Source organism: Euleptes europaea, chromosome 1 (genome assembly GCF_029931775.1).
Source record: "Euleptes europaea isolate rEulEur1 chromosome 1, rEulEur1.hap1, whole genome shotgun sequence".
In the NCBI taxonomy this organism is placed as follows: domain Eukaryota; kingdom Metazoa; phylum Chordata; class Lepidosauria; order Squamata; family Sphaerodactylidae; genus Euleptes; species Euleptes europaea.
Genome location: NC_079312.1, coordinates 29,583,945 through 29,600,662, shown reverse-complemented (window position 1 = coordinate 29,600,662; position 16,718 = coordinate 29,583,945). Strand labels below are relative to the sequence as shown.

General features: G+C 50.5%; 1 protein-coding gene across 1 annotated transcript in view; it reads right to left on the bottom strand.

Moving 5' to 3' along the window:
• Positions 1–16,718, bottom strand: part of MTMR14 (myotubularin related protein 14) — a gene marked incomplete at its 5' end in the record, with an annotated part of 106,944 nt that overhangs the window by 70,313 nt on the left and 19,913 nt on the right. The window contains 6 exons of the mRNA XM_056846532.1: positions 2,675–2,745; positions 4,340–4,413; positions 6,685–6,807; positions 8,576–8,636; positions 10,728–10,803; positions 13,001–13,109. Coding sequence (XP_056702510.1) covers positions 2,675–2,745; positions 4,340–4,413; positions 6,685–6,807; positions 8,576–8,636; positions 10,728–10,803; positions 13,001–13,109 — 514 coding nt within the window. The remainder of the gene's footprint in view (positions 1–2,674; positions 2,746–4,339; positions 4,414–6,684; positions 6,808–8,575; positions 8,637–10,727; positions 10,804–13,000; positions 13,110–16,718) is intronic.

The window sequence follows — 16,718 nt, the reverse complement described above, 5'->3', positions numbered from 1 at the left end:
AGCAGCGCCTTTCTTATGTTCTAATTCAGTAGAACCCTCTAACAGGAAGACCTGGGATTGCAGACTTACTTCCATCCAATTCAGCCAACATGCAAAGCTCCCACTGGTGGTAGGACAATGCCCCCCCCCCCGCAACTCCCCGGCCTCTATATTTGCCAGCGACTGTTCAGGGTGCCGACAGTTTTTATAAGGGATACCCTTCAGTGCCAGGTCTACTGCCCTTAGCTCTTAAGGGCTCTATTAGATCCTAGATCAAGATAGGTTCCAAAAGTTTGCCCTTTAACAGCCAACAAAAGCATTTCCAGGTCATAAAAAACAGATTATTCCACACATCGTTGCATCTCTCTCTCATGTTTATGTACATATATACAAATTTGTAAACGCCTAGTACTCAAGGGCATAGGTGCTTCACAGTATTTATTGACATTATTTATAGTCACAGAATCAGAGAGTTGGAAGGGGCCATATAGGCCATCTAGTCCAACCCCCTGCTCAATGCAGGATCAGCCTGCCCTAGAGCATCCCTGACGTGCTTGTCCAGCCTCTGCTTGAAGACTGCCAGTGAGGGGGAGCTCACCACCTCCATAGGCAGCTGATTCCACTGCTGAGCTACTCTTACTCCACCTTTCTCACTGAGACTCAAGATGGATTACATAGTGAAACAGATGTTACATCTAATCAACAGTGCAATAGGATTTGGACTGCAGAAATCTGCAAAGGAGGAAGAAGAGTTGGTTTTTATATGCCAACTTTCTCTACCACTTAAGGCAGAATCAAACCGGCTTACAATCCCCCCTTCCCCTCCCCACAACAGACACCCTGTGAGGTAGGTGGGGCCGAGAGAGAGTGACTAGCTCAAGCTCACCCAGCAGTCTTCATGTGGAGGAGTGGGGAATCAAACCCGGTTCTCTAGATCAGACTCCACCACTCCAAACCACCACTCTTAACCATTACACCACGCTGGCTCTCACTTCTAGACAGGACCGGGCAGATAACAGGGCCTGACCACTCGTGAAAAGGCCAGCTGGTGCAACAGATGCGTTTCTGGCCCCCAGGCCTCTGTCTGGACTGTCAGTCAGCCATCTCCTGAAGAATTCATGGTCCCGCTTCCCTGTGAACTGCCTTTACAAATGCCTGCCTTCTGTAAAACCCAGCTTACAGGCACAAGGGCAGAGGACGAGAGCAGAGCAAAGCACCACCTGCATGGCTGGCTCTGACAAGTGTCAAGAGTTGTCTTCCATTATGGCTCCCAGTTGAGAACTACGCTATCGCTAGGGTTGCCAGCTCCGGGTTGGGAAATACCAGGAGATTTTTGGGATGCAGCCTTAGAAGGGCAGGGTTTGGGAAGGGGAGGGACTTCAATGGGGTATAATGCCATACAGTCCACCTTCCAAAGTGGCCATTTTCTCCAGGTGAACTGAGATCAATTGTAATAGGAGATCTCCAGCCACCACCTGGAGGTTGGCAACCCTGGTTATCACTGTGCTCTTCTGTGCAGGAGGAGCAGGCTTCTTGGCTGCTGCACTTCCAAAAAGGTTATTTGAATCAGTCAGAAATGGGGTAAGGAAGAAGAAAAGAGGGGCTGGGGAAAATGGCAATAGCTTCTTGGCTCTCTTGCGGCCACCAGTGTGAGGATGGGCCAGGCAGCAATGGTGCCATCGTGGAAAAGAAGCAAGACTTGGACCTCGAGGGCTAGATTTCTAGAAAGAGAGGCTCCTTATATCAGTGGCCCCCCACTGGATTGGCAGCCTTTCCCTCTAATACTTGCTATGTTAGGACTCTCTGACATTAACTCATGGCAAGGGAGCCATGCAGGGTGCTTGAACCTATTCGCATGCTCCAGCATCCAGTTCTGATGAGGAAAACACACATACGGGGCACGAATTAAAAGCTCTGAAAAAATCTTGGCAACCAATATGGTCCATTAGAGGGGCTCTCTTTCAAGGATCTTGGCTCCATCGTTAAATTGTGAAACTCCCTGCCCCAGGATGTGGTGATGGCTGCCAACTTGGAAGGCTTTAAGAGTGGACATGTTCATGGAGGAGAGGGGTATTAATGGCTACTAGTCAAAATGAATACTAGTCATGATGCATACCTATTCTCTCCAGGATAGGAGGAGCATGCCCATTATATTAGGTGCTTTGGAACACAGGCAGGACAATGCTGCTGCAGTCGTCTTGTTTGGGGGCACCTGGCTGGCCACTGTGTGAACAGACTGCTAGACTTGATGAACCTTGGTCTGATCCAGCATGGCCTTTCTTACGTTCTTATGTGGTGATGGCTGCCAACTTAGAAGGCTTTAAGAGGGGAGTGGACGTGTTCATGGAGGAGAGGGCTAATAATGACTACTAGTCAAAACGGATACTAGTCATGATGCATACCTATTCTCTCCAGGATCAAAGGAGCATGCCTATTATATTAGGCACTGTGGAACACAGGCAGGATGCTGCTGCCACAGTCGTCTTGCTTGTGGGCTTCCTAAAGGCACCTGGTTGGCCACTGTGTGAACCGACTGCTGGACTTGATGGACCTTGGTCTGATCCAGCATGACCTTTCTTATGTTCCTATGTTCCCCACCCATCCTCCACACTCCTAGATTAAGAACGTTTCAAAACTGAACCGCCTTCCATACAAAAGCCAAGCCTCCCAATCTGCTTCGCCATCGGCCCTGTACCTGTTTCCAGTTGAAAACGAGCCCTTCCGCTGTGTAATCCCTCTCTTTGTACTCCTTGAAAAATTCACAGCCTGTGAAAGGAGGGGGGAAAGAGAAAGGGGGGGGGGAGAATGAATGTGCGCCGAGACAGATTTAACCACCGCAGAGTGATGCCCCCTTCCTCCCTGCCCAAAGAACCACATGCCCTGGAGCAGGCAGCAGATGGGTGCCAGAGCTGGGCTGTCACTAGAAGTTAGAGCGGCAGTCAGCCGGCTGTGCGGCAACAGCACCCTCTGGCAGCCGAGGGTCCCGGAGCGCCACAGCCAAGCGCACAGTGATGGGCAACTCGGATTCGGAAAGAGACAAGGCAGGCCACCAAAAGCCAAAACCGGCCCAGGGCTTTGGGGGCTGTGATCTCGCTTGGCCCCCCAAAGAGAACGTTCCATAGACTGGTGGCCCAGGTCTCTAAACCACCCGCGTTAGGCCCTGAGCTAGCACCGACAAGGGAGGGATTCTTAGCTTTATCGGCCGGCGGGGCTGAAACGTGCCGACTGGAAGCCTAAATTCGCCAGCCCAGGCATGGCTGTCGGTGGGGGTGAAGGCAAGAGACCACCCACACGGCCCAGACTATTCGGCAGTCGCACCAGAAAAAGGTTCATGCCTGCAAGTTCATACGATTCAAAGAAAGAGCCACGCAAAAATGCTGCCGTGAGCAAGAAAGAGCTTGCTGCAAAACACTTGGCCTGTTTAAAATATATTACTATTGCCACCGTCCACCCTGCTTGAGGTGAGGTGTCTCAGCCACACACACATAAGGTAGAGCACGAAACATCAGTGCCATAACATACACACCCAAAAAGGTGTGGGTCCCATGAACTGTGCCATTTTGATACATAGAATCATAGAGTTGGAAGGGGCCAAAAGGGCCATCTAGTCCAACTCCCAGCATCCCCGACAAGTGTTGGTCTAGCCGTAGCTTGAAGACTGCCAGGGAGGGGGAGCTCACCACCTCCATAGGCAGCCAATTCCACTGCTGAACTACTCTTACTGTAAAAAACAAAAAAAATCCTAATACCCAGCTGGCACCTTTCCGCTCGTACTTTATACCCATTATTGCGAGTCCGATCCAGATGAGTTCAGAGTTTGACGCAAAAGCCTCCACGCATCTCAGCTTTTGAGCCACTTCAAAGACATGTTCTAGAGGTGGAAATTCATCCAAGGGTTGTTGCCACTTTAACTGGAACAACCCCATTGTGGGCTCCCCTTCCATTAGGAGATGTTAAGTGCATATGCGCGCATCTTCCCATGCCGCGTCTCCCGAGGAACATCCTGCAACGTTTCACGGCTCCATGAAATTTCCAGGTCAGGCTTGGCTAGCCAGAGTTCCCTTGCAATACTGCGCCCCCTTTGACTGGGCGACGCCATAGAGAGGGAAGCTTTAGAAATAGAGAGGAGACACCAAGTTCCAGCAGGGCGGGTAAGCAGGGACACTGCAGCCAAGAAAGCACCCATGGGTATCGCTACTTGCAAGCATTGCTATTTTTCAGCAGCACCCCCCTTCCGACTTGACGCTGGCGATGTGTTCCCGCTTACCATACAAACGGCTGCTCATTGACCATTCAGGCACACACACCCCTGTACCCTGTTTCAGGATGCTGTCTCACCCTCTGGACACCACCTCCGTACCTGGGTATGGGGCAGAGAGGAGGGTGAAGTCGGCATAGCGCTGAGCTTTATCCACCTTCTCAGAAGACGTCACGCTGAGGAAGGGAGACAAGAGAAACGATGCACCACGCTGGCAGGAGGCGCTGCGCCACTGGAAAGCAAAAGTAGGACCCAGCCTCCCTCCTGCACCAACAACTTCTTTTCCTAGAGACCCCTCCAGAGCCCACCAGATTCAGATTTACAAAACCAGCCTGCAAGTTTTAGGAGCTCCTGACAGTTCAGGCAGGTGACCCCAAGCCTGCCCTCTTGCTCCAGAGCCTGGCTCAAGAAAAACATGTTTGCTGGTTCGCCCATTGGGAGTGGCCCACAGTCAATGGAGCAATCTACCTGTGTCCCACCCCGTGAACATAAGAAAGGCCCTGATAGATCAGACCAAGGTCCATCAAGTCCAGCAGTCTGTTCACACAGTGGCCAACCAGGTGCCTCTAGGAAGCCCACAAACAAGACGACTGCAGCAGCAGCATCCTGCCAGAGTTTTACAGCACCTAATATAATAGGCATGCTCCTCTGGTACTGGAGAGAGTAGGGATGCATCATGAATAGTATCCATTTTTACTAATAGCCATGAATACCCCTCTCCTCCATGCTGTAGGCCAACAGCAGGAAGCTGGCTCACCTGGAAGAGGCACCCTGGAGAATCTAGCTTCCTTCCTGGGGCAGAGTAGTGGAACCAACTCCAGGCTGCTCACTGGTCCACTCTGTTCCTCTCCTCTTCTACCAACTTGGGGACTTCTGTCCCTTGAGGCTTCCAAGCTACCTTGCTCTTTTCCTTCAACAGCCATCCTTTTCTGTACCTTTCCTTCCACCCCCACCCTCACAACTCGCGCATCAAGCCGCCACCCCCCCACACACACACACCTCTCTTTAGCCTCTCTCTGTTCCACCAAACTTGAGATGTCAATAGCTCCTCTGGGGGAAATGTATACAATCACCCCTGGGCCTTGTTACCGCATCTAGCACCAGCGGAGTTAATCAACAGAAACGGCAACGAGGCAGAAATCCCAAGTTGCACATCGAAAGCTGCATGAAGCCAGGACGGTTGCTTTCTGCAAACCCACACAAGCGCACGCGGGGGGGCAGGGGGGTGCACATAGGATGCGTACAGGGCTTCACTTCCTAAGAAGCTCACTCTTTTGTTTTCTAGTGAGATTCTAGCCTATGAAGCCATGTTTTTAAAAGAAGAAGAACAGTGTTTGGTGAAGGCCCAAAGGCTTCCGATGCCCTGCTTTGCACCTCTTGTTGCTTGCACAGCCCTTACTGATTCTCTTTTAAAGTCGGCCCTTCACGACTTTAGGACCCCCAAACTATTTCTGGTCTGGCAACACCCCATTGGAATAGGTCATACTACTACCATTCGGGGAAGAAGAGCAGATATTCTGTCCTTAAAAGCACACCAAATCAGTAGTGCGCACAAGAAGAAGAGTTGGTTTTTATATGCCGACTATCTCCACCACTTAAGGGAGAATCAAACTGGCTGACAATCGCCTTCCCTTCCCCTCCCCACAACAGACACACTGTGAGGTACGTGAGGCTGTGAGAGCTCTAAGAGAGCCTGTGACTAGCCCAAGGTCACCCAGCTGGCTTCATGTGGAGGAGTGGGGACTCGAACCTGGTTCACCAAATTAGAGTCCGCCGCTCTTAACCACTACGCCACGCTGGCTCTCACCAAGCAGCAGGAAGCCTGCCAACACGTGTGAAGCGCTTTCCAAGAAAGCTGTCCCTAACTAGAGAACAGCTTTACAGCATTGCAAATGATGATCAACACGTCAGGTTATATGAGATGGCAGGTCATGGCAAGGGCCTGGATCTTATTTCTTTAATGCTCCCTTGTGTTTTAAAAAAACCTCTCCGAATGCAGTAAAGCCAGCACAATGAAAAGATTTACTGTAGGTTTCTTGATGGGCTACCTTACTATACCCAGGGACTGTTTTCTATGAGGGGGCATTGAGACATAGGACCCATTTCCCATTCTTCTGCAGTCAGAAGTGGAACAATCCAAAAAATCCTACTATGTCAATTCCATGTCGAGGGCAGAACACGGCTCACACCCACAAGGTGCTGTTTTTCCCTATAAAACAAAAACCCCATGGAGAGCTGGAGATGCATATCCCTTCCCCAAGGAACTTCGTCTTGTTTAAGAAGGGCAGAGCTAAGGAACCATCCTAGAACTGTCTCCCTTTCTCAAAATTATCAAATACAAAAAAAAAAGTTGTGTTGAAGCACTCAGCCCATGGTACTCAAGGGACCTTCCTCTATGTAGCCCACTGCAAATCAATATTCACAAACATGAATGCAGCTAGACTTACTTCAGGCCAAACTTCACTTTCTTGTTTTCTACCATCAAGTCACAGATGTACTTGACTGACAGGTATCGCAACAGCTTGATGTCGTGGCCCCGGACCTTGTCGAACAGCTGCGAGTCCGCGTTTCTGAAACACGGAACGAGAAGAATCATAGAGTCATTATCACAGAAACATAGAGTTGGAAGGGGCCATACAGGCCATCTAGTCCAACCCCCTGCTCAATGCAGGATCAGCCTAGAGCATCCCTGACAAGCGTTCGTCCAGCCCTGCTTGCAGACTGCCAGTGAGGGGGAGCTCACCACCTCCCTAGGCAGCTGATTCCACTGTCGAACAACCCTCAATATAAAAAAAAATCCTAATATCCAGCCGGTACCTCTCCACCCGCAATTTAAACTCATTATTGCGAGTCCTATCCTCTGTTGCCAGCAGGAAAAGCTCCCTGCCCTCCTCTAAGTGACAGCCCTTCAAATACTTAGAGAGAGCAATCATGTCCCCCCTCAACCTCCTCTTCTCACGACTGAATATTCCCAACTCCCTCAGACTTTCCTCGTAGGGCTTGGTCTCTGGGCCCCTGATCATCTTCGTCACTCTCCTCTGCACCCGCTCCGTTCTGTCCACATTCTTTTTGAAGTGAGGCCTCAAGAACAGCACACAGTACTCCAAAAGAGTCATCATCCCAGAAACAAGAGTCACCCTCCCAGAAACAAAATGGGGAAAGGGGTCAGCCAAGCGGATTTCATTTCCAGAATGAGAGGCGCACAAGTCCCAGGTGCCAAAGCCAATCCCCACACGGCGGCTGTGCAACTTTACACAGGCCAAGGTGGGTGACCAAATGGGAAGCTCTCCTATGCGGGCCCCATTCATTTCAATTCGACTGGCCTAGGAGAGCTTCACAATGGATGGTATCCCAAGTCAGCAGCGAGGCATCTGAAGAACCTCCCCAGGAAATGATTGGCAGGAGGCTGCCCCAGACAACTGGCAAGGAACGCAGTCATTTGCTCAGCGATCGTGACCTTTCCTGGTTCCTCATCTCGCCCCCCCGATCCCCGAGACAGTTTTGCCAGCCCCACTGACGACTACTGAGGACTCTCCCATCTAGAGGTGTCAAACGTAAGGCCCAGGGACTGGATCCTGCCCCTAGAGAGCTCTCATCTGCCCCACGAGCCAGATACACACACACCCCACTCTCAATTTGGGCTGGCGAGGAATGACCCAGCCCAACCAAATGACATTTATGTCACATCCGGTCCTTGTAATAATTGAGTTTGACACCCCTGCTTCCATCCCTTGGCAAAAATCACACTCTCTGGAGATACTTGAAGGGAGATACTCTGGAGATACTCTGGAGATACTCTGCCAGTGGAAGACCTCTGCCTTAAGACAGTGGAAACCATCCGTGCGTGCGGCAGGCCTGCCGCTCTGTCAGCATTCAACACGCAAACCCTCGAGGGTTGATTGTCTGGATCTGGTCAAAAGGAAGAGCCTTACCAGATACAACTGTGCTCCCCAGTACTGACAAGGTATCAGGGTGGTCCTGAAACCGCCTCCCGCACAAGCCCTGCTTTCCCCCACCCACTCAAGTGCTCTAGAACTCCACCTGCTTCTTCTCCAGCCACAGCCAAAGAACGAGGATCGATTTAACTCCTCAGACCTGAGGACCACTTCATTTGCAGGACAGCCAGATCCTGTTCTTTGGCAGAGCCCCCCCCGCCCCCCCGCCAGCGTTGGGTGGCACAGGAGAAACATCCACAAAGTTCAGCCTTCCCCATCTCTGCAAAAGCCTCGGGGGTGGGGGGAGCTATCCATCTTCAATTTCTTCCCATCAAGCCAAAGAGGCCCCTCTCGGGAAAGAAGTTAAGGATTGCATCTGCCCACCTACATGCCGTACACAGACCTGAAGGCTGAATCCTCTTCTGACAGGTCCTCGGTATCTGTCCAGGCATCATCTGAGCCCCCTGCAGAGAAGCCGCCAAAAAGGACAACCGGTCAGCGGGCAGAGCAACCACCCTGCCCAAACTGATTTCCAACCCCAAGGCAGATGCCGCTTTGCCAGATCTCCACATCGTTTCCTGCACAGAACAGCTCCCAACTTCTATCTGTTTAGTATGACCACTTTGTCCCGCCCCACTACAAAAAGAGCTTATGGTGACACACATGGTCCTCCCTTCCTTGTGCAACTTCATGCTTGTCCCACAGAAACTGCCTACTTACTTCTGCAGATGCCAGACCAAAACTAACCAACTGGCAAAACTAACCAACTGGGAGGGGCCATGGCTCAGAGGTAGAGCATCTGCTTGGCATGCAGAAGATCCCAGGTTCAATCCCCAGCATCTCGTTAAAGGGACCAGGCAAGCAGGTGATGTGGAAGACCTCTGCCTGAGACCCTGGAGAGCTGCTGCCAGCCTTAGACAATACTGACTTTGAAGGACCAAGGGTCTGATTCGGTAGAAGGCAATTTCATGTGTGACTTTAGACTTAAGTTGGGAAGACTACACTTGAAATCTTCAGAATACAGAAAAAGATACAGAACGGGAGGAAGCATACCCTGGTACTCTGCAGAGCTTGCTGGCCCCTCTCTATAATGAGCAGAGCAGGAATAAGTGAGTTGCAAAATAGGGAAGCCAGACCAGTCACACGAGTCAGCGTTCCATGTTAAAAGGGTGGTTTCCTCAGCACAGGAGTTGGATACATAGGACAGCATACAAAGCCATGACTTAAGAGAAGAGACGACACATGAACACATGAAGCTGCTTTCTACTGAATCAGACCCTTGGTCCATCAAAGTCAGTATTGTCTACTCAGACCGGCAGTGGCTCTCCAGGGTCTCAGGCAGAGGTCTTTCACATCATCTACTTACCTAGACCCTTTAACAGGAGACGCTGGGGATTGAACCTGGGACCTTCTGCATGCCAAGCAGATGCTCTACAAACTGAGCCACAGCCCTACCCCAAGGAAGATCGATGAAGACAATTACTCTGAGCGCCCTTCTCCAGAATTAATGAGAAGAGAGGGTTCCCTAGAAGATGTCTACCCTCCTGCTCACAGCAAGAGCTTTAGCCTTCCTTCTCCAGCACCAGAAGGGATTCTTCACATGCTTCAATACTGGAGATAGGGCTACACATGCAAAGGAGATGGGGCTGCAGAGATGCACGCAACCCAGCACTGCACCAGGCCACCTAGGTTTGTACGGCACCTGTACGGCCAATAACCTAGGTAGCCCCAGGCTAACTGCTCTGGTCAGATCTCAGAAGCTAAGCAGGGTCCGCCCTGGTTAGAATTTGGATGGGTGGCCTCCAAGGACTACCAGGGTTGTGACGCGGAGGCGGGCAATGGCAAACCACCTCTGAACTCTCTTGCCTTGAAAACCCTATGGGGTCGCCATAAGTCAGCTGTGACATATACACACACACACATATGGCCCCAGTTCTCACTATCTGATACCTAAGCAACCTTGCACTTCAGACCCAGCGAGGCTCCATGCACAAAAACCATACTTTGCAAGGCTAGTGTACAGGTTGAGTATTCCTTGTCTGGACTCCTTGGGACCAGAAGTGGTCTGTGTTTCGGATCTTTCTGTATTTTGGAATAGTTACATATACATAATGAGATATCTTGGGGATGGGTCCCAAAGCCTAAATATACAAAATTCATTCATGAATTCACAAAATTTGTACACATAGCCTCAATGTAATTTCAAACAATATTTTAAATAATTTTGCGTACATTGAACCAATAGAAAGCAAATTGGTGACCTGCTGCCGAGGGCCTGTGACTAACGCCTGCACACCGGCTCAAAAAGTCTGGCGACAGTCCAGATATCGGATGTCCGGATAAGGGATAGTCAACCTGTATAGCTTTTTAAAAGTGTACTGCTCCCAGCAGGGACTGCCAGGCGTCGCTCCCCAGGTCAAACAAGCCGCCATCACCAAGTACAGGTCAAGGCTGCTGCTCTTACCGAATTCTCAAGGAGGCCCGTTTCTCCTTCAGCTAGTACTGCAAAAGGACAAGAAGCAGGTCTCAGCCACCCTTCCACTCCCCGGCCTTACCTGAGAAAATGTAGTTGTATCCCGTGCGCCCGTACAGTTCTCCCCATCCAGCCAAGGTGGCCGAGCGGCATATGTGCTGTGGAGAAAAGTACAAAAGAAATGTCCAGTGTGGCCTCCAAGGCACCGCAGAAGGATGAGACGGCGGAATGAAGTTGCACTTCTTCATACGATGGGGGTAGGGACGGGGATGCCTCCCCCCACCCCGATTTGCCCAGCACTGATCACTCCCTGCAAGCAGAAAACTAGAACAGCGTGCGGAGCGCTAGGCTACATCTGCCCTTGATATGCTCGCTTTTCATCTGCAAAGGCTCATGACACAAGGGAGCATTCAGAATGCCACATACCCTCACGTTGCTTTGAATGTATGAGCATATGAAGCTGCCTTGTACTGAATCAGACCCTTGGTCCAACAATGTCAGTACTGTCTACTCTGACTGGCAGCGGTTCTCCAGGGTCTCAGGCAGGGATCTATTCACATCACCTACTTGCCTAGTCCCTTTAACCAGAGATGCCGGGGATTGAACCTGGGACTTTCTGCATGCCAAGCAGATGCTCTACCACTGAGACACAGCCCCTGCCTGAAATAGTACAGCCCATTCTACTGCCCCAGGACTTTATCGCACATATAGATCTAACCTAAGAGAAGTCTCTTTCAAGTCTTTCCATTGTCGAAACTGAAAGGTCTCACCTTGCAAAGGTGGTGTCCACTGACCGTTCCTGATCCCGTTTGGGCACCAGAATTAATTACTTCCCAACTGCGTTGCTAAGTGGCGTTTCACCCCTGCGACTCCTTCCCCCTTTGCAGCACTGCCGGCCATTTCTTTTTGAATCAGTCTCAATTCTGAGTTTTATTAACACACTTTGAGCCTTCTCTCTTAAAACCCTTGCTTCTGGCGGGATCCTCCAACGTTCACCTTTTCCTCCACCTATTTGCATATTTAAAGAGCATTTGAAGCGAGGGGTGAACTTGCAAATTGCACCATAGCCCAGCTCCTGGGCTTCACCATGGAGACGCACTCAGGCTTCAATGGCTGCTACAGGCCCTACCGGGAAGTGAGGAACGCAGGACATTCCACTGTCTGACAAAGACTGGCTAGTCTTTACAGTGCTTCTAGGCCATGCCCGAAGCTATTCTCTAATATGGAGCTCTTCTACAAAGCAGTTTTAGAGAGTAGCCGTGCCAGTCTGCAGCAGGAACAGTTAGATTCAAATCCAGTGGCACCTTACGAGGTCAACAATTTTTGGGGGCATTAGCTTTCAATAGTCAAAGCTCGATGAAGAAGGAAGAATGTCTAGCCATGGTATAGGCCTTAACCAAACTAAAATTTACCTCAGACATCTGTCATAAAATGGCTCTGCTCACTCCCAGTCGGTGGAGCCATTTCTGACAGAGATTTCGGAGGTAAAATTATTTAGTTTGGTTAAGGCCCATACCATGGCTAGACATTCTTCCTACTCCACTGAGCTTTGACTCTCGAAAGCTTATGCCCTGAAAGCAGTTCTGGTCTCTAAGATGCTAGTGGACTCAAAAGCCATGTTTGTATTGGGGTGGGGGACTCAGTTCAGGGGTGCAGCGCCTGCTTGGCAGAGGGTCCCTGGCATCTTCAGGGAAACGGTGTTAGGCAGCAAGTCAGCGAAAGACCTTTTTCTGGCTTGAAGAGCTTCCGCTAAGTAACCAAGCTAGATGAGACCAAGAACCTGATTCCAAAAGAGAAAGTATGTCACGTGCATGCATGTGTGTCATCAAGCCACAGCTGACTTATGGCAACCCCACAGGGTTTTCAAGGCAAAAGACGTCCGGAGGTGATTAGCCATTGCCTGCCTCCGCGCGGGGCTGAGAGAGTTCAGAGAGAACTGTGACTGGCCCAAGGTCACCCAGCTGGCTTCATGTGGAGGAATAGGGAATCAAACCCGGTTCTCCAGATTACAGTCTGCCACTCTTGACCACTTAACTACTACACACTATGGCATGTGAGCCAGTGCGGAGTATGTCATAGGAAGGTTTTTTTTTCTTTAAATGCTCCCCAAGATTTTCATTTCTGCCAGAAGAAAAATGGTGGGGGGAAGACCTCCATAAGAACAGGAAAGCATTTCCCTCCAGGCATTCACGCCTTCAGGTACAACGCTGCTCTGACTGCTAGACTCTCGCCCAGAAGTCAGGTCAGTCCACTCCAAACCAATCAGAGGTGCTAGGGGAGGGCAATTTCACACACAGGTAGCAAAGGACACATGGTGGAAAGGACAGGCTGCGATGCGCGGACACGCAGCTTTACCTTTCCCTTGTAGAGGATGACGGGACAGACGAACCGCCCTCTGCATCTCGCCATCTTGCTGCGATGGATGAGGTCTTGCAGCTTGCCGACTTGGACGGTGCTCTCGTACCTGTTGGGGGTGGAGGCAAGCAGTTAATGGCTGGCGTGGGCACCAGCCTGGTGGGTGCATCACCCAGATGCCCTGCAGGGCTCCAAGCAAATGAGCCTTCCCTCCTGAGCTTTCACACAATGGCCAATCAACCCTCCCTTGGAAGATTACGCCATTCTGATTTGAGGCCAGGAGGCTGCCTGTGGTTGGAGGAGGGGAGGAGGAGAGAAGGTTTTCTTTGGAGGAAAAAGCTATTTTTTTAGACTTCTGGTATAAAGTATTTGCCTCATTTCTCTCGTGTGTCATGGTAAAAAGGCTTCATTTGCGGAAAACCCATCAAGAATGGCATTTAGCAAAAGGATGGGCCCAAGCTAGCCAACAGCAAGAAGCCAGTAATACTTTTAATCTCACTCTCTCTGCCCAAAAAGCCCAGCAAGGTCTTTTCCCGCCTCCTTTATTTTCACAGCCACCCTGTGAGGGAGATTAGGCTGAAAGACTGGTACAGTCCACTGGCAAACATCGTGGCTGAGTGGAGATCTGAACCCAGGTCTCGCCAATCTTAGTCCAGCACTCCAATGATGAAATGCTAGCTCTCAAGCAAGCATGTTTGAGCTGGTCCTTTTCTTTCCCTTGCTGCAATGATGCTCCTTCCTCAGACTCATAAGAGCCTCTAGGAGAAGCCAGCATGAAGAAAGCATTGAAAATGGAAGAGGAAGAAGAAGAAGAGTTGGTTTTTATATGCCGACTTTCTCTACCACTTAAGGGAGAATCAAACCGGCTTACAATCACCTTCCCTTCTCCTCCCCACAACAGACACCCTGTGAGGTAGGTGAGGCTGTGAGAGCTCTAAGAGAGCCTGTGACTAGCCCAAGGTCACCCAGCTGGCTTCATGTGTAGGAGTGGGGAAGCATATCCAGTTCACCAGCCTCCGCCACTCATATGGAGGAGGAATCAAACCCAGTTCTCCAGATCAGAGTCCACCGCTCCAAACCACTGCTCTTAACCACACCACCACACTGGCTGGTGACAAGCAAGAGGTGTTTGGAGGAAGAGAAGTCACCTAAAAGCTGTCAGTAGAAACCAGGGAAGGAAAAGCCCAGAGGAATAAAACGGCATACAGAGGGGCAGTGGCAGAATCTACCCCCTGACCACCTATCATACTATCGTCCCCTCCATCGGTGTCTGCTTCAGCATTTCCCGCGACATGGGCTGCGTTTTGCGCACATGTGCCTTTTGAATGAAGAAAGGGGGACATGGGACTCCTCATGAGCTAGGGAGAAACAACGCCTAGGATGCCAAGGGACAGCCACCAGCGCCAAGTACAGAAATGTGACACTTGGCATTTATATTGCATTCATAAGAGCTCAAGCGCTTGTGTCGATGGCCCTCACAACGACCCTCTAAGGTAGGCCAGAGCTGCTGTTGGAGGCCAGAGTTGGCTGAGAGCGGCAGGCTTAAGGAAGATGTGAGATTTTATCTCGGGACTTCGTCAGCCACTGATACCCCGCCTACCAGCAACCTCACTCAGAGCCCCTTCTGAGCATCCAAACCAACCTGTCTATATGTTCTCTGGTTTTGCCATGAGAATTAGAAACACTCTTCATGATAAGGTACACATGAAGCTGCCTTATACTGAATCGGACCCTCGGTCCATCGAAGTCAGTATTGTCTACTCAAGACCGGCAGCGGCTCTCCAAGGTCTCAGGCAGGGGTCTTTCACTGGAGATGCTGGGGATTGAACCTGGGATCTTCTGCATGCCAAGCAGATGCTCTACCACTGAGCCACGGCCTCTCTCCTAAAAATCCACATGAAGCTGCCTGTACTCTTGATATCTGAATGCTAATGTTCTCAGAATCCTGCAGTGGCTTCTATATTCCCTAACAAGAGGACTTAACTGCATACTCCACTACATGCTTGCAGCCATGCAGATACCCTGTTGGAAATTTTCCCCCCAATGTTCTAAAAAGGATTTTTTCAAAGCTGTATTAGAAGTAAACACAGACAGCTCTTGCAGAAAAAGCGGGAGCGGGGAGACGCGCGGCTCCCCTCCTAAGGAGGCACACCAACGTTTTCCATTAAGGCTGCAATTAAGACCACGGGCATCTGGGAATCCAGAATTTAGCCCTGAATGTTTGCATGACCCTAATCCAAGGCTTTTGTGCCTGTTCCTTTTTTACAGCATAATTAAAGGACCTGTGTGTAAATTCCTGCAAAGGCCAGTGGCCAATTTGGGAGCCTGGGAATTTAGCCTCTGAGTGCTCCAACTGCAGCGAACTATTCATCTCTCTCCGCCAACCTCTCCAGCACATGCTGAGAAGTACCAGAATTGCCTATCATGGGACCATTTAAAGGACTATGGGGGGAAAAAATGGGAACAGGAGCAAAACAGAGTCCAAATGCAAGCATGCTTAAACTGGCCCTCGACAAAGCAACTCCTGGAACTACAGCACAGAACTAGAAGAAGAAAAAGAGTTGGTTTTTATATTCCGACTTTTCCCACCACTTAAGGAAGAATTAAACTGACTTACAATCACCTTCTCTTCCCCTCCCCACAACAGACACACTGTGAGGTAGGTGGGGCTGAGAGAATGTGACTAGCCCAAGGTCACCCAGCTGGCTTCATGTGTAGGAGTGGGGAAACAAATCCAGTTCACCAAATTAGCCTCTGCTGCTCATGCGGAGGAGTGGGGAATCAAACCTGGTTCTCCAGATCAGAGTCCACCGCTCCAAACCACCACTCTTAACCACTATGCCACGCTGGCTCTCCAGAGACCAGGATGAGCTGCTAATGGACTCCAGAGGGTTTTGTCAAGGGAGGGAAACATCCCTTTCCGAATGTCAGCAACAAGCAAGCTAATGAGTGACGTTTTTGTTTCAGCTCGTGTGCCAAACTCCAGCCACGGGATGGGGAGCCTTCGTCTCCCTCGCCCAGGATGCATCAAGGAATGGAAGCCACGCCTCAAAAAAGGGAAAGGGGAGATCTTTTAGATCACAGGGAATCACAAAGGTAGGCTGAGCCGAGAAAAAATGACTGGCTCAGGGCCAGCTAGTGAATTCCATGGTTGAGCAGGGATTTGAAGCCCAAGACTGGCCAGCTAAATGCCACCTCCCATTCCGAACTGGGGCCAGGGGCTGCACGGAAGACAGGAGCATGGCAGACCCTCCCCAAGAGAGATGGACTGTGTTGGTTTAAGGAACAAGATCAAGGCCGGAGGGACAGTAGAATCAGGAGGTAGCAGGGAAGCGGAAGGGCTGTGGCTCAGTGATAGAGCATCTGCTTGGCTTGCAGAAGGTCCCAGGTTCAATCCCCGGCAGGATTGAAGGGTCTGATACAGTATAAGGCAGCTTCATGTGTTCATGTGTCAAGTGGGAAAACTGAAGGAAAGCTCAGCAGTTCTCAGACTTTTTCCAGAGGGACCCACTTCACATGAACACATGAAGCTGCCTTATACTGAATCAGACCCTTGGTCCATCAAAGTCAGTATTGTCCACTCAGACTGGCAGTGGCTCTCCAGGGTCTCAGGTAGAGGTCTATCACATCACCTACTTGCCTAGTCCCTTTAACTGGAGATGCAGGGATTGAACCTGGGACCTTCTGCATGCCAAGCAGATGCTCTACCGCTAAGCCA